Source organism: Hakea prostrata, chromosome 3 (genome assembly GCF_041222555.1).
Source record: "Hakea prostrata isolate BN-2017 chromosome 3, UWA_Hpros_2, whole genome shotgun sequence".
In the NCBI taxonomy this organism is placed as follows: Eukaryota; Viridiplantae; Streptophyta; class Magnoliopsida; order Proteales; family Proteaceae; genus Hakea; species Hakea prostrata.
The window spans coordinates 31,709,566-31,734,060 of NC_142602.1; the positions used below are offsets into that span (position 1 = coordinate 31,709,566).

General features: G+C 39.2%; 1 protein-coding gene across 1 annotated transcript in view; it reads left to right on the forward strand.

The window, feature by feature from the left end:
• The first annotated feature begins 2,384 nt into the window (after nucleotides 1-2,384).
• Nucleotides 2,385-24,495, forward strand: part of DEG10 (DegP protease 10) — a 40,683-nt gene continuing 18,572 nt past the window's right edge. Inside the window, exons 1-4 of the mRNA XM_089150263.1 lie at nucleotides 2,385-2,863; nucleotides 8,634-8,879; nucleotides 14,977-15,172; nucleotides 18,715-18,974. Of these exons, the coding sequence (XP_089006389.1) occupies nucleotides 2,446-2,863; nucleotides 8,634-8,879; nucleotides 14,977-15,172; nucleotides 18,715-18,974 (1,120 nt within the window). The 5' untranslated portion in view covers nucleotides 2,385-2,445. The remainder of the gene's footprint in view (nucleotides 2,864-8,633; nucleotides 8,880-14,976; nucleotides 15,173-18,714; nucleotides 18,975-24,495) is intronic.

The following is a 24,495-nucleotide window of genomic DNA, read 5'->3' on the forward strand; positions in this document are numbered from 1 at the left end:
CCTATTCTATTCTCTAATAACAAAAGAACACCATATGTATTGATTATTTTACCCTCATCTTCCCCGCCAGTTCATAAAACGTGCTTAACCTTGGGGGGTCGAGGTACGTCTTCGACGAGCAAGTCAGTACTAAGGAGATATGGTCTCAATTACTTAATAAGAAACTCAAGTAACTGATCACATAGAATATGAATACCTACTTTCTTATGTCTGCTTGTGGTGTTTATATAGTTTAAGATGATAGAGTTAGACTCGGACTCCAATCATCGGAAGAGTTATTTACCTGTCTCCTTCTTCTAGATAGTTGATAAACAACATAAGACTACATTGATTGACATTTGGGATGGTTGGACCTACCCTTGATCAGATGGTCGAATCGGTCAAGAGATAATGATCATTCCGGTCATTAACAGTAACCAAATGCATAACATCATCAACTGTGATTCTTAATTTTGTGAAAACTTGACTATTTACTATATACCCTTATGCCCCATCCAACAAGATGACATGTGCACAATACCATCACAAATCTCTTGGATAAATGTTATTTTTCTTCATCAATGGTGGGCTAGGGTTTAGAAAATTTGAAGATGTTAACCTTGCTTTGCTACTTAACCAGAGGTGGAGACTTCCGACTCAACCTTCGTCCATTTGAGACCAAACTCTTAAAGCAAAATACTTCCCTAATTCTTCTATCTTTAATATTAAGGTGTTCAAGAAAAAGGGGTCTTGGACATGGAATAACTTATGTGAAATTTTACCTACACTTGCAAGATTGGTGTTCCGAATAGTGGGAAATGGTGCCGAGACTTCTTTCTGCCTTGACCCTTGCAACAGATTATCTCTAATCATGAAATTGGCGAGGTTGATTATAATTTTCGGCCATGGGGTGGCAGTGCTGTAGATGTGGTGGGAGATGGATCTAATTTGGCCTTAGAGACTTGCCCACCTCTTTTCCTAGTCATGTCTCTTAGTTTATTTTGTCTTTTAATCTTCAGCCCTCTCTTGATACTTGGGAATCTAGAATTTCTAGTACTTGGTTTCTTAAGACAAAACTAATTGGAAAGGCTTTGTTCAAAATGACTTATTTTCAGCAGTCTCTGTTAGTGCTTTTTCTCTAGATTTTTCACCTTTTTTCTGCTCTTCCTTCAGATTCTTGGTTGGAGTAAGTAAGTTTGCATATCTTAATAATGAATTTTTTTTGGGAAGTTACATCTTCATCCTAAATTCAAGTTTTTTTTTTGGGGGGGGTGTGTGCCTTCGATTCATGTAGGACTTTCGTTAATGCCATCTTATCTTAGTGGACTTCAATTCAATCTTCTTATGTTTCTTGTGGTGATTTTGTAGTGCCCATGGAACTTTTTTTCGTCGATATTTCGGCGAAATTCGCTAAAATTCAGTGATTTCGCCCCCTAGCGAACCGAAACCAAGGGGCGAAACGATATTCTATTATAATCGTCGGAAAATCGTCGATTTTCCGGCGAATCCAAGGAAAATAGCCGGAAAAGAAGAGGAAGAAAGAAAGAATAGCCGGAGAAGAAGAGGAAGAAAGAAAGAGAAAGAAACAGAAGAGAGAATGGAAGAAAGGTTCCGGTGACTAATACTTTGTCCTGCTCCGGCGAGTTGGCGAGAAACAATCGGCGACACTTGCAAGAAATCACCTGCAAAAAATACCGACGAAGATGAAGTGAGAACTGAGAAGATGAAGTTTTAAGTTTTAAATCTTTTTGATATTTGCAAATCAGTCACACGTGGTTCAAGGAGAACCATGGGATTATTAAAACAAAATATATATTTTATAAAGATAAAGCTGAATACTACTTGAGTGTGATATTTTCCTCCTTTTGCAGGTATTTCAAATCATCCTTATATTTATTTATGAATAGCAATGGTAGAACTGACCGATTGATGTTGACATTTATGATTTTTATTTTTTAAAATTTGAAATTTAAATGGCAACTTCGGCTCGGCCTTTCGCCCGGTTCGCTGAATCGTTCCATGGTAGCGCCCGTATAACACTTTCTTATTTCTCGTGATGGACTAAGGCTCTTTTTGGTATCAATTTTCATTTTCTATTATGCCTATTTAAAATAAATAAGTACAAAAATTCAGTCAAGAATGAAAAGACGAATTTTTTTTTTTTGGTTGGCAACTCCGGTTTCCAAGGGCTTTAATCCGATGTTCGACCCGGGTCGCACACGGGATTTTTTGCATCCAAAAGGTTTCGATACCGGAACCTTGCTTAAGCAAATCAAGCTGCTTACCACTTTGGACCAACCCCGTTGGTAATGAAGAACTTCTAAAAAAAAAAAAAAATAAAATTGCATGGAGCCCCATTTAAAAACCCAAATTTCATCTGCATCTCTCTGCTCCTTTCCCCTCCACTTCCCCTCCACGCACACAAGCACGACGAGCAGAGGCAAAGGCAAGGCCCAAAAAATCAAAATGCTTACGACCTCTGCCCGAACAGCCCGCAGGCTCTCTTGTATGCGCTCACTCATCTGCCATCTCCCCCACCCTTTCTCAAGCAAAGCTACCTCTAAGTCGTCCTCTCTATCTAGAGCTCTTCTTTGTTCTCGTTCCGCTACTGTTGCTGTTACTGTTTCTTCTTGTTCCTATTCCACTTCTTCTGTAATCAGTCCCTTGGTCCATGACAGCAAGAATGACAGCAAGAATAACAGCAAAAGGAGCATTACGTATTCAGTTTCTGATGGGGAAGAATTGGAAAGTCCTCGGTATACTGACGCGAATGCCGCAATAGAACTTGCGCTCGATTCTGTAGTGAAGGTCTTCACTGTGACGAGCTCCCCCAGCTACTTCCTTCCATGGCAGAACAAATCACAACGAGAAACTATGGGTTCCGGTAATGCTCTTGCCTTCATTGGTCTTTGCTTTTCGTATGTATTCTGTTTGTTGTGTGGTTTAAAGAATTCAGTTGGGTCAAAGGGAAAGAGTGAACCAAGATATAATAGGGACATGACTTTCAGTTCTCCAATTACATGTTGGTTTATTTTGGACTGTTGAAATACTACTACCATCAAATTTCGAAGGAGTCATGTACTCATTTGCTTCAAATCTGTTCGATATATAATACAAAGAAAGAATTTTTCCCCCACATTTCTACCGTGCCAAGAATTTTTTTTTCCCCACATTTCTGCCGTGTCCATTACATGTGCCTTTGGATTTGGAAGGATTAAGATGACGGAACTACACCCTTTTTTTTTGGGGTACATTACATGATGGACTATCTATTGGCTCAATTTTCGATAATTAATGTTCTTCCGTTGCTTTGATATTAGTAAGATAACAAGCTTCTGCATTTGCTTATCATGCTAGCATCTTTATGGGGTCCACGGTTCATTATCTTTCACTGTGATCATTTAAAGCTTTGACCTTGAACCTTTTTGGTTACGTAGTCTCTAAGTCTTTGTTTCTTCCTCCAATGTGCCTATGAAAGATGTCTAGCTACCTGCACTATTAAAACTAAATATTAGTAAATGAATGATGCACAAGTGACTATGTTGTTGTATGTAAGTGAAAGATGTTTATACCACACTGTTATGATTGTTATTTCTAGTTAGACGTGTTGATTTGTCTGATCACAGTATATAACTGGGTACAGGATCAAGATGATTTGATACATAGATTTGTGAGTGTATTACGTGGAATAATAAGTGCACTAATGCATAGGTGAATGTAGAACAAGGAACTTTGGAGCATGCTCCATAAGTTTCAGATTGGCACTAAACTCTTTCAGCTTTCCATGATCAAAGTCATGAGGCATAAGACCAAGGATTAATAAAGTATTATCTATAATGATTTTTTGAAATTTGGCAAAGATTCTATTTGCCATTGGCAGGGAGTTACCATCCCAATTTTTTTTCAAGCCAAACAAGAAGGGCTCATGTGGGATGACAATTTTACGCAAAGGATTCTTTATGGAGTGGGGAACCACCCAAGAATAAGACCTTACGGATTAGAGGCTATTTGGTGGTTTTTAAATGGATCAAGCTAAAACAACATTCACTTCAGAGTCTAATCATGCTCTCCTTTTATATTGCTGGACCAAAATTATAGGTAGATGACGAGTAGGGCTAGCAGTCTTTAAAAGAAAAATCATTTTACTTGGATATTGCCTTGCACAGGTTTTTTATGATTGATGAGTTTAAAGAAAGCACTTTTAGGTTGGCCAGATTGTGTATTGTAAGGAGGAAGATGAAACTTCAGCTTACTTAATTCAAAGCTGTGTAGCAGCTGAGATCATGCGGAAGTTCTGTTGGAGCACTTTGGGGATCACAAGAGAGATGGCTAGGTGGTTTTCCCTTGAAACAATGTTTTTTCTGGATCTAATGAAAGAAGGGTAAATGAAATGTACCCACTGATGTAACCCCAAATCAGGGGCCAGTCTTTAGAATCCTCTTGTGGAGAATCAGCAGTAAACTATGGTTTAGACCCTGCTGTTCTAGGCCAAATTACAGGTGGAGAGCAGCTAATGACGCCCAAATATGCCCTGTGGGCTGTGGCTAAGGTTTTAAAGGTTTTAGGATTCTTTGGGGAATGATGGAGTAAGGAAGTAGGGTTCGGTTAGGGTTGGGAAGTGAGGGAAAATAATTCTGGTTTAACAGAATTTACTTCAGAAGTAATTCCCAAAGCTTAGGTTTCCAAAATTAGGGTTTTATAATTTCTAGGGTTTTGAGGATACGGTTAGGGTTAGGGCTAGGGACGAGTGTAGGGTAGGGGGTAGGTGTGTGGAATCCAAAAGGGAATGGTTAAAGAGACGTGGATGTCTGCATGTTTTGGGTTACGGTTTGAGCTTTGAATGTGGAAAATAGGGCAGTGAAGGAACTAGGGCCAGAATAGGGTTTAGGATGGTCCAATTGGGGTGAAATTGGGAGAGAAGGTCACTAGGCTTAGGGGAATTATGTTCCTAAAGTTTGGGAAAGATCTAATGGTTAGATTGCTTTAGATCTGACGTTGAGAGTTGGACTCCTGAAATTAAGATGAAGCTAAAAGACCAAAACATGACTTAAGGGGGTTGTAAAATGACCAAATTGCACCTGGTCACATTCTGCCTTCCTGGAAGGCTGCAGGAGAAAAGGGCAGGGTCCTCCCTGAAACATTACCTCCCCTCTTAGTAGGCATAATGACACATCCCTCCCTTAATATGCAAATGACGCCAACCTCCTTGTTATTCAAAAAGCATGATTAATATTACCCATTTTCTTACATTGGGACATCAAGTGATTCAAAAGGCGTTTATATTTAAATGTAGACCCCAAAATTCACTCACTCATGACAATATTTAAACCCCAAAATGCGCTTTTGATATGTTATCCTCATTATTTTCCTAAAAATGACCTCCAGACCACCACATTATATTTTGTGGTTGCTGAAAGTCAAAAAGCTTATTACATGGAACCCCGTTTTCTTGAGCAAGTTAGGGGGTGGGCATTATTGGTGGAGAAGAAGCAATAAATTGGGGTATATGAGGACAAATGCTATGAGATTTTGGAATCCAATGGGATTTTTTGTAAGGTTGGTCATTAAGAATGTTATGATGAATGATCCACTAGCACAGCCCAAGCCACTGCCTCCCAAAGCTTCATACCATAAACATTAAAAAAAAAAAAAAAAACTGAACTCATACCATAAAAAGAACCAGCATTCCAGACCATAAAACAATTACATAAAACAATTGCATAAAACAATTGCAGAGTCCATGCATAAAAGAACTCCAAAACAGCAGATAAGTGTGAAATCTGAGACTAAATCCAAAAAATTCTCATCTTAGGGAAAGTTTAATGGTTCAAGTTCATACCTGATCTTTGTCTAATATCACCACTCAGAGAAACTTTTCATCTGGTAGAGAAATGTTCATGGCCTGATTCATATTGTGTACTAGAAGGGGTTAGGGTTAGTGTTAGGGTTCAGTTCTTTTTAGACAATGAGCTACCAACAGGCGGGGAGATGGATTACGATGCAAATGACTCCCAAGAATACTACGCAGACAGCAACTGGCCAACCCTATTTCCTCCTCCCTCAATCTCCGTTTCTCCACGCAAGCAAGTTTTGCTTGCCACAAGCACATGCCACAGCCTTGACCTGACATAACTACTGCCTACAGGGTATTGGAGTCTGAAATCTGGAAAATCAAGTTAGTGTAAAAAACTAAGTTTGTCCAATATCTTCTGTAGTTGTAGAGATTATTATGGGAAAGAAATGAAGAAGCCACCAGGAGATCAACTCATCCTGGTGTACTACCACGATCTGTTTGATTGTAAGGAATTGAGGATTATAAAGGATAACTGCTTTTTGGTCTGTTGTCCATAAATGCCCTGTTTCTTCAATATTTAATCTGGAATTCGAGATCCAAGAAGAGTGATGCAGATCATCCATGGCTTTGCTTCTAGGCTCTTTTGGCATGCCTAAAAGAGAGAACTTTGGATGCTTTTATAGTGTCATTGTACAGATTTTTATTTTATACCATAGGAGAGGAATAATGGATGAGGACTCACTTATGCTAACTTCCAGACCACAAAAGCAGATTGGCAGGGATTTGCTTATGGTTCATCACGTTTCCTCATGGCCTGATCATTTCGTTTTCCAACAGGGGTGAGGGTTCAGTTGTTCTCAGACAATGAGCCACCAACTGACGGGGACTGGGAAGGCAGATTATGATGCAGCCAGGGATGGGAACAGAAATGCAGGAAGAAAAATGAGGTGGATTTGCAGCTGCAGTGGAGCTTTAGTTAAGATAGAAGAAGAAGAGACAGAAGAGACAGTTTCTATTTTCTTGGGGCTAACAAATAGAAGGAATCTCATCTGATTAGTTTATTTGCAAAGGAGGTGGTGGTGGGGTTCTGGAAATTGATTTGGGGAAGATGGTGAGGTGTAAACAGTATTATTGTCTATTTAAAAAAGTGTAAGGGTACTATTGCCTTTTAGAAAAGGTTAATAATGAATTATTGAATCATTTATTGTCCCAATGTAACGAGTGGGTATAATTGTCATGTTTTTAAAAAAGGGGGAAGGCTAGTGTCATATGCACATTAAGAATAGGGGTGTGTCGTTATGCCTATTTGAGGGGAGGCACATATTATATAAATACCCTATAAAAAGGATGTTCTCATGGAAGCTGTTAATCCATCATTTCTTGGTTTGTCTGCTATACAATTTTTTGTAGTTTTCCTTTGGTAGACAATTGAAGGTTCTTAGATACCAATTCTTAGATTGGTATCTGTTACAAAGACAGTTTCTGTCCATTGTGTGTTAATTAGTGTACAATCCATTTCTCATATTTACCTGAGCCGATGGAGGAATAGGGAGTGAACAGCAGTCAATTACTGTCTAAGATATCTGGCAAGGATAAATGCTCGGGAGTGGGTTGATACACTGGTCCAGGGACCACACATAGCCTAGTAAGACAAGAGGCCTGCTATTTGCAAGACAGGGCCCAAGGTAGAGGTGTGTAAACTGGGCTGGGCTGTGTCAGGCAATGGAAGAATGCCATAAAAATGTTGATGTACCTTTTGGTTAACATTGGCTAGACAAGGCAAGACTCAGCTAGAAAATCCCTGGTGAGCTTACTGGTGCTTAGGGACATCTTTAATAGTTTAATATCATGTACAGGAAAATTCTTTCACAGTTTTTTGCATCTCATCATGTACCCCATTTAGTTGGGATAGGCTTTTGTTGTTGTTGTTGTTGTTGTTGTTGTTGTTGTTATAGTTTCTTGCATGTCATTGAAGTAGAGACTAGCATGGGTAGGAGGGAAACGAAGTCGGCAACAGATTGGAGAATTGACTTTATCATTGATTTTCTCCTCCTTGATAGGCTGCCCTTTGTATGTGATTTACTGTTTTTCATCTCTTGTGAATGGGATTTAACATCTTCTATTATGATGGTGCTTAGGGATCCCATATTCTCATTATAAGAGGAAGGATATGATCCACTCTATGCCTAATACAGCTTTGCAGGTTGCAGTTTTTAAGGCATCAAAAAAGGGTGTCACCTAGTGCACTAACTCCTGCCCTGGTGGTGTTTGGGGAGGATTATAAGTTGTTTTTTCACAAATCTAAGGCCACCACTCTGTTCATAACTCATAATTTATGCAGCTTTGCTCCTGCTTTTGCAACAAGGTGGTCTCCATACCTGAACCTGTGACCACTTGATCACAATGGAGCAACTTTACTATTGCAAAAGGCCCATACTCACAATTCTTTAAGCATCAACCATCCAAAATCAACTCTTGTTAGTTTTACATGTGACCTGCAGACAGACTTAAAATATGCAGGAGTCTAATTTTGCATAGTACAGATCTTTTTTTGTTTGTGATTCGAAATGTTATTTGTAATTTAAGTGTAGCATGTAACTTTGCAAATTTACACTTAATTTGGAAAGAATGGGAGAGCAATAGTAATGCAGAAGAAGTAAGTGTAAAGAGAGTGAAAGAGATCATTTGTTGATGGCTTCTTTCCTTTGCCCATTCATGATAATCATTTCCCATCCCTATAATCTGCTTGTACCACTTGACAATTACTCAATGCTTTTGCGGATTCAATCAAATATAGAAATATGGCGAATTTTTTTATTCCACTTTGAATAACTTCATTGTGGTTACGTTGTAATTGCAGGATTTGTTATCTCTGGAAGGAGAATTCTTACAAATGCTCATGTAGTAGCTGATCAAACCTTTGTACTTGTGAGAAAGCATGGATCCCCGACCAAATACAGGGCAGAGGTTCATGCTGTTGGACATGAATGTGATTTGGCTATCCTTGTTGTTGAAAATGAGGAATTCTGGGAGGGCATGAATCATTTGGAGCTTGGAGACATTCCATTTCTGCAAGAAGCAGTAGCTGTTGTTGGATATCCTCAAGGTTTGGCATTATGGACTCAAACAGTTATTGAATCACAATAATTTTAGATTGGCAGTAAGTCTGCTTAGGGGTGATGTAAACTCTAATTCTAGGGTTACTCCTTAGGATCAATTCAAGTGAATCAGCTGTAATTCTAGGGTTTTGTAACCCTATGGTTCTAGTATATTGCTGTCTTGAGGGGTTTTAGGGTTTAAAAATAGGGCCTATGGGGGTTGGGTAAGCTTAGGGTCCAGGGTTTATTGATTTCCGGATTTGAAGTTTGAACCTTGCTGTGAATTAAAATCCAGAACTGAATCTTACGTTTAAGGTTTAGGAAAATTAGGGTTTGATAAGCATTAGAAATGTAACCCCGAAATTTAGGGTTAGATTTTTAGGATCTTCTGAAGTAGGTCCTGCAGTCAGTTAGGGTTTCCAAGTGTCAAACTCAATTTAGTCTTCCTTCTTTACAAGCTAGTGGCTATATTTATAGCCTTACATGAGTGTACTTACATGAAGGCTCAACATTAGAAGGTGATTCAAACTAGGACTCTTACTGGACTTGGGACTCTTATCCTAACAAGGACTTTGACTTAGCTCATTCCTAGGCAAGGTAATTAGACCCATTTTAACTTTGTTATACCAAATTCATAAAAACAAAGGAGACATTTAGAACTGTAATAGCCTTAGAGTTATAAAGCTAATGAGTCATACGACGAGGTTACGGGAGGGTTATTGAAGGTTGCTAGACAAAGGAGACTATTAATTCACAAAACCAACTAGAATTTATGCGGGCAAAACTCAAAGTTTGGAAGATGCATTTTCACAAATGTAAATATGGATTTTATGCCAGACAACATTAAGATTTTCATTAAAATGCAACAACAAATATAAGTAGAATACAATATAGAAGTTATCCATATAGTCCATCACTAGCCTTCTATAGGTAGCATCATCAACATTAAGTAGATATCTTACCCTAGGGAATGTGTTGTATGACCCTAGGTTGTAACCTGGTCACATAATTGGCATAACTAGCTATGCTGGACTTACTGGATATCCAAAGATGGAGTCCACAAATGATACACTTGATCCATCTCCATACCTATATGCAGACATGCTATTGGAATCAGTAGATGAACCACCATATCCATTTCCATAGCCATAATTCTTGTATAGTACAATCCCTGGGAATTTTCAAAATTTCACCAATTATTTTTTGAGAATTCGGTGAAATTCCTAAATTTCGGCAAGATTTTGCCGAGATATTGAACTTTTTCATTTTGGGGGCCTGTTTTGTTTTGGTAATTACCAAGATGGCGAAATTTCATACTATGGTCCTAAGTAGGTTTCTTTATTTGTTGAGTCCTATGTAGGTTTCTTTATTTGTTGAGTTCTAGTTTGATTTCCTTCAATTTTCAAGGCTATAAATATAGCCACCACACAACATATAAAAACATTTTATGAATAATTGAATGAAAAGAGAATTGAAGGAAGACTTTGGAATTTATGCACTCCTAGGAGGAAGCCCACGGCCTTAGGGTTTCAATTTTCATCAATTCCAACCTTCTCTTGATGTAAACCCAGGTTTAGGGTTTGTTAACCAGGACCGTCTTTAATAAGAACCAGCATGGACTAGGGTCTCTAGGTGTTTAGGTTAGGGTTTTTATAAGTTCTGTGGGTTAACTCTGCTCAGGTATGCTGGGATTGAGGTCCAGATCTGAATTTATATGAGAGTTCGGGTTGAGACTTGAAGATCAGATCCTAGACCAAGTAGGACTTAGGTTTAGGGTTTCGGTTAGGTTAGGGTTGGCTAATACTTTGCTGTTCTGCTGCCCAGATTGGTCCTCAATGGAAGTCCTTTCAGTGAGGATGAATTCCCAATTGGTCAGACGTAACAAAATCTAAATTCTGGAAATTTAAATTTTCTGCAAATCTCAAGTTAGAAGATGACTTGCAGAATTTTCAAACTCACCAAAATACTTTGATTTGCAGAAACTAAAGGTAGGACTAGACTCACAAGCTTCCTGTGATTCTAATGAGGGGAAAGGGTGGGTGGAATGGGGCTGGGATTGATGATCTCCTAGAAGGAATTGGGCCTGCTGCCGCTGGAAGAAGAAGATGATGGGGAAGAACTAAGAGGGTCAGAGGAGGTGCGGGAATGGGCTGAAACTAAAGGGAAGGGGTGGGGAATGACTTGCGATTGGATTAGGGGGCAATTCTAGGTCTTAAAATGATGGGAGAGGAGCTAGGATGAAGGAGTCCTAGTTGGGGTGGGAGCTGAAAACGTGGGAAGAAGTAGGAGATGGGGAATGTGATGTAGGAGAAACCCTAGAAACTAGGGGACCTACAAAGTGGGCTACTAGACTCTTAGAATTAAACACCTATTCTTGACAGATAGTAAAGAAAGGAATTTGCAGCACTTGAATTTTGATTAATCATGCATGTAAGGCAGCTAAAGTAGAGAAATAAACACAATAAGTCCTACTGGTAAGCACAACTAAACAAGAATCAATAGGGAAACAAGGGGATGGGGATCTTGACACCATAACACTAAATTGAATGCAAGGGTATTAAGAAACTTAAAGAAAATAGAGCTGTCCTAATCAATATCAGATTTCTAACAAGGAAATCAACAATTAACAATGTAAAGGGAGTCTTAGGAAGTTTTTGTTTTAAACAAAACTACTGCCAAAGAATAAATGAAAGCCAGACGTCTATAGACGTCATGCCCTTTTGAATACAGCCCTGGTTGGAGACCACCCTGTAGTTTTCTTCGCTTGCTTTCCTTCTGTTCAGTAAGACTTCCAATCGCCTAGTGCATGTTGGAGGTGCAAAATCAATAGGATCGATCCGGAGCAGGAACTATTGCATCAGCTGGAGCGGCATTAGGCATTGGAAAGGTGCTGAGAAATATTTAGAGAGAGATAATGTTACTTGCTGATCCTAGCTGTAAAACTGGGGTTAGAAAGAATTTAAGAATAGAAATAAGAAAAAAAAAAAATAGTTTGAAGTAGTGGTGAATCCTAGGAAAGGAGAAAAAATATTTTGAAGTAATGGTGTATCCTAGGAAGGAGAGTAGGGTTAGAATGGAGAACCACAGCAAGACTGCTGTACTAGAGGTGATAAAAGAGAGGGAGAGAAAAAAAGAAATAAAAAGAAGGGAAGGGAGACTAACGAAAGAAAGAACAGAGACTGCCGTAGGGTAGGGAAATAAAAGGAAATAAGGGAAAGAGGGAAGAAAAAAAGAACAAAGATTTTTCTGCAAGAAAATAGAACAACTGTGGGGTTTGGGGAAGAAGAAGAAGATTTCCAGGAAAGAAACTAGGTCTTTTTCGAGAAAAAAAGAGTAGATCTTTTGTAGAGGAGAGCAAGGGGAATTTTTCTAGTGGGAAACAAGGGTGAATGGAAGAAAGAGAGGTTACTTGGAGAGAGAGAAGTGTTGGTTCCGCCAGGAGGGAGGGGAGAGAGAGAGAGAGAGAGAGAGAGAGAGAGAGAGAGAGAGAGAGAGAGAGAGAGAGAGAGAGAGAGAGAGTAGTGTGAGTTCTTCTTTTCTAATTTTCTAATTCTTTCATTCATTCATTGATTGCCAAAAACGAATTCAATACAAGGTTTAAATAAAAAAATTGATCCCTCACAACCTTACATGTTTAATTCCCAAAATAACCCCAACTTAAGTTGTAAATATAACCCAAACCCAAAATAATTCAAAATTGGGCCAAAATAGACTCTAGGCCCAGCCCATAAAGACTCAAACATGAAATTAAAATATTTCAATAGTAAACTACTACCCAACCCACTAAGATTAAGGAAAATAACATGACAAACTGCCTATGAGCAGTGTTTTCCATCGAACCATAGGATCTTGACAATCCGATAACCTCCAAACTCATCATCCATACACATAGATGCTGTCGTGGGATGATCTCTACGTCGGCGTCGCCGGTAAACTCGGAACTGCTCACTAATGTCTTCATTAGAATGGCTTCTAGGGTTTGGGATAGGGGCTGTAACTTACTTGTATGTTGAGAAAGGGAAGGCTGTGAATGTTGCTTGATTGCTGGAAGTAGAAGAAGAACTTAAAATTTCAGAAACAAGGCTCAAACCCAGCCGCAGGTCACCCTCCCAGAGATCCCACAATTATACCAGTCTTTCTCAAGACTCAATTCATTCAATCAATCAAATCTGAAAATAACTTACAATAGAAAGGCTATCTATAGCCTGAAACAAAGGACTCTGACTCATACTGGGATATCCTGACCATTAGGGTCCCATTACAGCTTAACTTGGACTCTGAGACACTTATCAAAAGGGAATCTAATTACTATGCGATCTCAGCCCTTGGATCTGAAATCTTACTTTAACCCTTTTAAGTCATCTTAAACACATGCTAATTAGATAACTTTAGATCTAAGCAAGCAATTTACAAACAAACTAGACTCTTCCAACATGACTTGACTCACAAGACTTTTAAATAAACAAACTAATTTACTGGATTTTGGTCTTCATATAGCTCAATCTTGGGGTAGGAATTTATCATTCTACCCCTGGGATGAATTTGGTCTCCCTGACTCACGGTTGGGTTTGGGCCCATTTTTGGGGGATCCAACCCAGGATACATCATCTCTCTTCCTCTACAAGCTTGCGGCAGCCATTGAAGACCTTCTATTTTGTGAATGACCACAACAGCCCCTTCCTTGTAAAAGTAAGTCCATCCCCAACCTCCACACAATTCTCTCCCCTCCCCTAACCATAGTTCTTCCCCCAAAGCCTTAATCTCCACATCCCTTTTATTTTTCTGGAATTTTTCGGACTTCACTACTGCAATCTGACTGTTAGATCTGTCCCAATCTTTATGGACCTCATCCCCTCAACCCTTGTGACCTTCCTTCCCAATTTCAGCCCAATTGGACCACCTAAATCGTAGTCTAAACCCGAGTTCCTTTGCTGCCCTAATTTCCCACATTGAAACCCTAACCCTAAACCTTTAGACATCCACACCTCTTCAACCCTTCATCTGAATCCAATTCCCTTTTGGATTCCACACCCCTATCCCCTACTCTACACTCAACCCTAACCCCAACCCTAACCCTAACCCTCTCCCTCTCCCCAAAACCCTTGAAATTTTAAAACACTAACTTTAGGAACTCTAACCTCGGTAAATAATTCTGAAATTTTAATTCTGTAAAATCAGAATTATTCCTTGCCAATCCTGATCTTTTTCCAGCCTGGCTGAACCCTAATTCCATACCCCTTAACCCTAGAAGACCTTCCACTTGTCTTCTACACTAAGTCCTAAACCTACGACTGAAATTGAATTAAAAATACTCAAAACAAATTCTGCAGTCTAGAACCATTACAGCCCTTTGGCTGAACATAATTCCCATATTCCCAGCCGTGAACACAGCCCAGACCCCAAACCCTAGCACCAAGGTTGGGTAGTCAAATACTCAACTGCAGGTCATAAATTGTCATGTACAACTGCTGCCCATTAAGAATTGACTGAGATTTGACATAGAACAGCGAGGTTAAAACCCTAATTACTGCTGGTTCTCTAAAAGAGGGACTGAAGACTGGCACCTAACCTGGGGTTATATCACCTTAAGGGAATTAAACTCCCTATCTTATGATTCTGCATATTGAGGACATATCCATGAACATTAATTTGTGTTGTGACAAAGTCACTATTCTCCTTGTGTGACTTTACAGTCCTTACATGGGCATCTATTGGACCTTCTAATTAGGAAGATATCTATTTGGCTTCCCGTGATTTCCACTTCTGTAGGTAACTGAGTGCTCCTTTCTTGTACAAACACAGGATAAATCATATGCCACATCAAAATCTGAAACTGAGATCCCCTCGTCTAAAACCATTAACTCAATGTACCCTTCATAAACTCTAAACTCTCTCACAAGTTCCAACATGTCTACTGAGATGAACCCCTATAATAATCTCTTAGTCTTGTCTAAAACTTTACACTAAACCATTCAGGAGTTCCAAAATTGTTACTATTTCCATCCATGGAACGGATTCTAGGTTGGAACTGCATGTCTGTTTGATCTCTATGGTACAATACGTGGTGGTGTTGCAAAATTATTTAGCTTCCTTCCTTGGCTGCAGGTGGGGACAACATCTCTGTTACCAAAGGCGTTGTATCTAGAGTTGAGCCAACACAATATGTCCATGGTGCAACCCAGCTGATTGCCATACAGATTGATGCAGCCATCAACCCAGGGAACAGTGGAGGCCCTGCGATCATGGGTGACAAGGTTGCTGGGGTTGCTTTTCAAAACCTTTCAGGTGCGGAAAACATTGGGTGAGTTTTAAGATGAGTAGATGTTGAGCCTGTATCTCTATGCTTTCTGTTTGTTGAGTTTATTACTTCATACTTACTAGATTCCCTGTATTGTTTTTTGTAGAAACATTATGTTTTTCTAAACTTTTTATGGATATGATTTCTCAATAAAGTTCTTCCTGTTCAATTTTTTTAGTATTTATTTTTCAAGAGATGTGCCAAATGCCTTTGTTTCATTGAGATGAATGATTAAACTGCTTGTGAGACAACGCAACTTTATTTATAGAAAGTGACATACAGACAAAATACATTAATGTCCCTATGTACAGTTTTACCTTTATACCCATATTACAGCACTCTCCCTCAAGTTGGTGCATAGATGTCAGACATGCTGAACTTGCACCCTATAGGATGAAACAACTTGCCAATTCACCCCTTGTAAAAGCATATGCAGATTGATCTCCAGATTTTATGACTCAGTCCTTATCTAACTTTTCTTTGATGAAACGGTGATCTATCACCACATGCTTTGTGTTACTCTGCCATACTGGATTATGAGCAATAGTGTCACTATAAAGCATCATAGGAATGGAAACGGATGATACAGAACTAGAGACCTTGAAGCTACATCAACTCACAGATGCCTTGAGACATGGCCCAGAATTCACCGTCAGTGATGGATCAAGCAATAACTCTCTAATTCTTGTTTCTTCAAGGGAACAAGGTTGCTGCTCAGGTGCCCATAAAAGTACCATAACCGGTGGTATATTGCTGATCATTGAGAGGGCTGGCCAATCAGCATTAGTAAAAGCCTCACTCGTAAATGACCTGAGAAGAGTAGAGGATTTCTTTTTCTATTGGAAACTTAAGGTATCACGAGGTCCAGAATGCAGCTTCTAGGTTTGACATATATATGGCTTACCATACTGAAAACAAAGGCAGTGTTAGGACAAGTGTGGGATTGGTAAATCAGTTTCGAACCAATCACTGATGCTGATACTGCCCCTTATCCACTGGATCACCACTCTTACTAGTCTGAGCATTTATTTCTAGAGGATTATCTGAAGGTCTACAAACCAACATTTCTGCTGCAGCTAAAAGATCCAGAATGTATTTCATTTGGGACAGGAAAATACCCTTGGTAGAGCAAGAAATCTCAATATCAAGAAAATAACACAAGTTACATGGCTCATCAATCTCAAATGCTCAAGGTAAACCTCCAGGTGAGAAATATACTATATGTCGCTCGACTCACTCCTACCAACAACATTGTCATCAATGCATACAATGAGAATTGCAATCCTGGAAGCAATTCACTTAATGAATAGTGTGCTTGTTGCTTTGAGTGTAGCCTCTAGACAACATCGGTTTGTGGGATTGCCCAAACCAGACATGAGGATACAGCTCACAGCCTCAAACCCATTCAGAGCATTGAGCTTGCAAACCTTCCCTTTGGTTTTTATACTGTAGAAATTAGGAGTGATTTCCATTCAAACTTCTTTTAGTTCTCTATAAAGAAATGCATTCTTGATGTCTAGTGGTTACAACTTACAAGGCCCACCCCGGATGCACAGTACAATAAAGAATCACATGGTTGGTATTAATTGTTGTAAGTGGTGCAAATTTCTCCTGGTAATCTAGATCATAAGTCTGAGTAGGTCCTTTTCCAAACATCCTGGCCTTGTACCGCTCCACTGCCCCATCTATATTTTTCTTTACAATGAAAAACCATGTGTAACATATCCTAGGTAGCATTCTTTTCCAGGGCTTACATTCTTAAATCTTGGCTTCGTTCCACTTTGATCCTGTGACAGCTTCCCACCAATGATGGGAATGGAAATAGATGACAAGGAAGACGCAAAGGCATTATATGAAGGAGAAGAGAGTTGTATCAAACTAACTTAGCAATGTGGTGATGATTTCATGATTTTTTTGTTCCCTTTTTAAACGGGTAATTGGTAAATCAAGAAATGGGTCTGAAATTATAGGAGAATCAGAGTGAGGATTTCCTGATGAAGTATTAAGCCTAGGATCAGGAGATGATAGCTGGCTAGGTGCTGTCTGTGTGCTACTCATGATGATGATGACATATACTTTCACGGGCAGACACACCTTGGACTAAAATGATCTTGAGATTGAGAATTGGACTAGTCAGAGGAACGTCTTCATCAGAGAGAGAAGTATCCCACATGAAGAGGTGCCAGAGAGTAGTAGGCAGCAGACTTATAGAACAGTGCGCATAAAACAAGGACCCATGAGAAGGGGATGGGAGGGTGTTGTGTAACAACATTTGGCTTATTATTACTCTCTGAACTGTAGGACCCAAATTTGGCCAGAGCAATACAAAAGTTGGCAAGATTTCAGTGATTTTTTGTTCATTTCGGTAGGACTGAAACACCTAAATGAAATGAAATTTTATTGTTGGTTCCCGGAAGATGCATACAAGCACTTGATTTTAGGCTGGAGACTTCTTGACCTTCAAACAACCAATAACGTATGCAAATAGGAACCTGTACCAAAATAATCTAAACTAGTATGTGTGGCTCTGCATTTAACTGAACAGAACAAGAAAGTAACGGTGATGCAGAATTGAAGGCATATACAAGAAAGAAAAAGCCCAATGGGTTAGGCCCATCAAAGGCCTAAGGATATGACCCAAATTACCATGACTTTCATGGGATGGGACTGTTTTAGTGGGTTAAAGTCAACCTACATGTTATGACTTTCATGGGCTAGACCTAAGCCCAAATCTAGTCCTTGAGATTTTCATCAAAGTCAATGAAGGGCTGTAGTTTGAAAATAAGGAACTCTTGTCAAAAAAAGTTTTCCTTTGTCAAGAGTTAGGTAGTGGTTGAGTCATTAATAGGTATGTGTTAGCTAGTGGTTAGATGTTGCACTTAATGTTTATGTCTCTTTAGAAAGGTTATATAAAGGGCTTATGTAAAAGTGTGGTATACACATTACACACTCATCATTTGAAATCAAAATAGCTTTCTTCCCTATTCTTCTCTGAGGAGAAACCTTGTGTTTGATTAAGGTAGGTTGGTGTTTGATCCAATCGATTCTTGTTGCGGTGTGAAGCCCAGGTGTTATTTTGCTGTCTTTGTTCTTACATTTCTACTATATCATTCCCCCATGTCTCCATCTAGCAATAAACTCATCTAGTTCATAATCTTCTATTTTGGTTACTACCCTTATGTTGAAGGACAAATCTGTCCATATTGTTCTGAAGTATCCAAGAGTTATCATTGTGATAGCACTCTAGATTTCATCTTTTCTTGACATCTGAGTTCTGTCCATCCTTAAGTCTGTTCAATCTGAATTTCCTTCCTGTGAAAAGATCCTATTTGGCTACTATTTTGATCAATTAAAGACAATACTACATTAAATGGATTCTAAAAGAAACATCCAATTGATGGAAGCCACATGTTTAGGGGCTATGGCTGCAACTAGGGATCAGGAAATGCTGAAGTACGTAATGCTTTGTATGTGTGCACATAATGTAATCACCTATACACCATGACTCTTAAGTTTTTGAGTTATTCATAGATTTGTTTTTACAGGTATATAATTCCAGTCCCTGTTATAAAACATTTCATTTCTGGTGTGGAGGAACGTGGAAGATATGTTGGATTTTGCTCTCTGGGTTTGTCATGCCAGCCTACTGAAAATGTACAATTGAGAGAGCACTTTCGTATGTGTCCTGAGATGACTGGGGTGCTCATCAGCAAAATTAATCCTCTCTCTGATGCATATAGGGTGCTGAAGAAAGATGACATTGTCCTTGCATTTGATGGTGTACCCATAGCAAATGATGGAACAGGTAAATAAATCATTATCTTAATGGGTGTGGGTTTTTGTTATTGTTTTTGACTTCTTTAAGAGAACACAAGGAGAAAAAGTTGAAATTCATTTGGCTTTATAGATGTTAAACAATCTGTCATTTATGAAAGCAGGATCACACAATAAAAGAATTAATGCTGAAGTAAGCACTAGAGATGCATAGAAAGCCTAAACCCTTGTTTGGGGTCCCTTCTGTATCTTGTTCCTCCTTACTGATGAACTTATTGTGGAGCCATTCAGGGAAACAAGGAAGTATCATGATAAATTGTCTACTCCATAAATGCCTGTAGGCAAAAGATCCTTTCTGAATCCTGAGGCAGAAAGAGTTTTTAGGGAAAGTGGGGAATTTTAGACATTACAATGTAGTTGTTGGAGCAATAACTAAGACATGGCTACAAGTAAGTATCATGATAAATTGTCTACTCCATAAATGCCTGTAGGCAAAAGATCCTTTCTGAATCCTGAGGCAGAAAGAGTTTTTAGGGAATTTTTTTCTTCTTATAAATGATTTTTCGTATTCAAGAGGGAAAGTATGGACAAGGCATTCTCCTAGGACCCCTTTGTAAAAGGGATCAGGAGAATCTAGACAAGGAAGGCATTTCCTCCTTACCAGTATCCGACATAGGAAATAATGAAAAAGAAAAGAAGAAGCCCCATTACAGTCTGTAATATGCATGTGCTTCTGCATCCTTCTGAGTCAAATCATCCAGGTCTTTAGGAAACTCTATAGGTTCCATCACACTTGTTGCGTTGGCTGAACACCTGTCATGTAATCTGCTGGCTGGTTCTGTTCTCCCCACGCATGCCTCAACTCCTTCACTTTAGCAAAGTTACCTCTTGCAAGATTCCTCCTACTGTATCTTGACACTTCCAAGGCCTGGATAGTCCTGTTAAGAATATCTACTCCCAGTTTAGATTTAGATCTGATGGAGACCTCAAATACCTTTCTTGAGTGCAAATTTGGTCCTTTTAAGTATCCACTCCGAGATTAGATTTAGATCTGATGGAGACCTCAAATACGCTTCTTAAGTGCAAATTTGGGTCCTTTTGAGTATGGCTTGCAATGCCATTGCCAAGACTGATAGTTCTTCCCCTCTACCTATGTATGCCATGGTTGAACTGCCTGGATTATTCCTTATCCCCCCATATGTAGCAATTGAATTAATTAGTGTTCCATCACAGTGCAATGAGATCTTTTTTATAGGTGGCCTTAACTAGGAACATGCTTGGCTATTCTATTTTTCCGAACTACTTGGATACTCCACTTCTTGGCTATATAAATAGCATGGGCAGTCTGCTCATTAGTAATGCACATTGCAGCACATTTTACCTTCACATTATCCATAATGGCTGCTACTAACTGCTCTTTTGTTCTGGTTTTGTCCTTGAAGACCCAATAATTTCTTTCAATGCAGAGGTGCTGAAGAGTTGCACCAAAGTGCCAACTCTGCGATTGCTCCTATTGATGGAACCTGGGTCTAGGTTTAGGGGTAATTTGGTAATTTCCCTAGACTTAGGGTTGGTGAAGGAACATCCAGCAAAAGGGGAAAGCAGAAACAGGTGGTTATGGGCTGTTCTGAGGCTCAAAACACTGCTGTAATTGGCAGTTTAGGTCTGAAAATTATTCAAACTTAGGGTTTATAAAATTCTGCAGAAATCTCAAAAGAAGATGACTTGCAGGATTTTCCAGGTTAGGGTAAATAGGGCTGATTGGACAACTAACTGTAGAAATAGGTTGTACAGCTTGGGGTGATCCTAAGGGAGTTGAAAGGGGGGGGGGGATAAGGGCTGGGAATCAAGGCAAACAAGGGGAGGGGTAGAAATTGGCTGAAACTGAAGGGGCAGGGGCAGGGGGTGTTTGCGATGGGGTTGGGATGGCTTTCTAGGTTGAGGCGATAGGGGGAGGGGCTGTACTTGTAAACTAACAAAGCTTGCTGGAACTATTGTTTGAATGCTTGAAGTAGAGGATGAAAAACTTAGGATCGAGAATCAATAGCACAAACCCAGCCGCAGGTCACCCCTAGGGATCCCACGATTCTCAGAGTCAATTCTTCAGTCAAATTTTATTCATCAAATCAAGCCAACTGATTACATTGATTCTAGGCTTTTTATAGCTTTAAAAAACCAAACTGACTCAAGTTAGGATTCCTTAACTGATGGGGATCCAACTACCTTGAGACTTATATTCTAAGTAAATAAAAGACTTATTAAATAAGGACTGAAATAACTAACTCCCAAATAGGAAACAACTAAAGATAAGATCCCGTTTGGATAAGGAATCTTGTCTTATCGCAACTAACTTCCTTCTAAGGACTTGGACACTTCAAGATTCAAAATTGACTAACTCAAATAAAAAAACACAAGTAGATCCATGACCCTTGGATTGAGGGAATTCTATCAATACCCACATTGAGCCCCAAAAGGGGTCTGGAAAATGACCAAAATGCCCCTGGTGTAATTCGGCAAGCTTTAGAAAGCTTCTTTGGGTCTGGTATTTGGGCCCAATTTTGGGGGGCCCACCCTTGTTACATCACCTATTCTCTCCTTTGCTTCCAAATTATGGTTCACCCAAACAGCAGTTACATTTATCCTTGTCATTGCTTTCCTTTCATTTGTTAACATTTTGAATATACATCTCCACACCAAAGAGCTAAGATTACACTGAAAGAAAAGCGGAACAGGTGGGCTCTACTTTCAACACCTTGCCAGCAAAAGCAGTGTTGCATCGAGGTACTTCTTTTCATCAAATTTTCTCTACTTTCTGGTCAGTAAGGCATCTTAAAACATTTCCAAGCTGTAAATGAGTGCCTAGAGATATTATCAAACAACACTACCTTCCACCGATCAACCTCTTGTGCTTTCTGAACTACCATGTCTGCCTTAATATGATCAAACCTTTCCATTGGTTTAAGGTCTCTCCATACTGCCATCAAATTCGTTGATCACCCTATGCAGGTTCTCCAACTTCCATCAATGAGAAACTTGTCCACCAACTCCATAAAGACCTTACATTTAGCTTGAATGTGTTTCCATATCTTTTGATCAAAACACCAGTCTGGTGTGAATTATCCAGAGTACCCTTTCCATCTCTAATCACATGTTTTTATAAGTGGTTTTGCCTTATCGTGCTTTAGAGCCTTTCCTGAGAAATCTCAACCTGTTTGAGACAAAACTTAATTGCGAAACCAAAATGACACAAAACTTGACCGAAATTTCATGATACCGAAATTTCAGTTGAAACCTCAAGAATTTTGGAAATTAAGTGTGGCTCCCACTCAAAGGGATGTACTGAATTGTTTTTTGTGAACGACATCTCCTACCCAACCCACAAGCTATGCATGCTTCCAGCAGCATGATATGACTAATCACAATGGATCAAGGGGTTCACCAAATTCAAGGGGTTCATGCACAATTTGGTGATCCACATCCTATAATAAGTTGTCCAGCAGCAATGCATATTAGTTCCATCAAATTTCCACGAAGTACTAAAAATTGTATTAAGACTTTAGGAGAGTATGATGTGATGATGTCCTTAAAAATTGTATACTTAATTATTATGAATATTTAACGATATATAATAAAGATTCACTTTATTACTTGTTTAAAATTCTAAATTCCTATCTGTTATGCTCTAGAGTACTTAACCAATGTATAAATGTGTAACTATATGTGAGGATTCATCAGCACACTGCCAATCAAGGCTTAATACGAAACTCCTATTGGGTAACTGATTTTGTAATACGATAATTTAAATGTATTAATACAGGCTAAAATAGGGTTCACATGAATGTGAATTTATACTTCAAGAATGTGGAGATGTGTGAAAATATTTGAGATTTGGCTGCATAGACACAAACAAGAGTGAGAATCCAAAAGACCTTGGTGGTTCCTTTTTAACCATAATAACCATGCATATGTGTTTATAGGCCCTAAAATAGGTTGTCCAAGAAGACCCAGACTAGGAAATGCATAAAACCCACCAAATATACCATTGAAACCTGGCGCAATTGGTACCAGGTTTCGGTGGGATTTGGCCAAAATCTTGGTATATCGGTGGTCTCTACCCCTCTGAGATAGCGAGACTAATCAAGATTTCAAACTATGGTTGGAAGTGCTCAACTATTTTCTGCTGTGGGTTTGATACTACTTGATGTAATCCTAGATGAATAGGAAATGAGCTAGTTCAATGAACATGCATGTTCAGACAAGCCAAAATGGGTTCTGGTTCTCCCTTTTATTTATTTATTTATTTTTGGGGTGGGGTGGTCAAATGGGGTTGGGGTTTAAGTTTTAACAATTGGATTACGTCAGTTGCATGAGGGGTAGGTGGATGAAGAATTGGTGCTGGAATTAAAGTATTAGCAACTTCGGGTTAGTTTTTGGGTTTTAAAGAAGTGACAAAGTTGGAAGTTCTAGGTTTTGGCTGATCAGAATTCAACCAAACTTAAACAGTTTTGTTAGGAGGGTAGTCAGCTAGGTTTATTGATAATTCTTGATGGTTGGTTTGGTTTGGTTTGGATGAAGTTTAGGGTTTTCCAGATACAACTGAGACGGAGTTTTCTGGTTTTTTTGGGATGAACGAACAATCTTTTTTGTGTTGAATCGAAAATATAAATAAAAACCACGAAGGGGATAGAAAGAGAAGATACAAACAAAAGGATGAAGGGAAAAGGGGGGGGGGGACACCAGAACTAAGCTATGCCTAAAAGGAATTAAAAGAAAATTACCCAAACCCTAGGCAACAGTAAATCAATAATGTTCTTGTTCCTTGGGGAGCCTACAAGAGATCCATGAGGGATTAGAGATTGCTTGGAGCTAACATCCTTGCAAATGGCCTTCCAAATCTGGTCTAATGAAATGGATTCAGTGTCCATCTGCAAAATTAGGTTCCATCTGAATATGTGAGGTACAAGCATTGAACATCAGCTTCTTAGTAGTATCAACAATTGAGGAACCCTTAAAGGATGAGGATAACTAAAGGCATTCAATGGCGAAGGGCTGGTTGTGTCTAGAAATGGCCCAAATGGAGGCAAGGGTAAGAAGCCGGATTGGCTTAGTGAATGGGTAGGCAAAGAAGAGGGGAGGGATATTTTCAACCTTAGGACAGAAGATACAAGAAGGGTGGGGGGGGGGGGGGAAGGGTTTTCAGATGGTTATCTAGCTAATGTGAAATGGGGAGGGGTGATCTATGATCCAAAGATTATGAAGGAAAGCGAGAAGAGAGTGGTAATCCAAGGTGAATCATGCTTGAGAAGTTAAGAATAGATCTTGTTGGCCTATATGGAATTTTCTTTGGAGGGGCTTCTCCAAATGAATTTGAGGAGTCTAATGATGGTTCTATAGATTCCTAGGCCTCCTTCCAATTTTCTGTAGGTCTTTTATTTTGCTTTTGTAGGAAATTTTCTTTAATTAATTGATGGAATTGCTCAATCCTAATTTTCTTGGCATCGTAGGAAATGAAGTACTATATTGAAGAAAGAAAGGCCATGAGAAATGGGAAG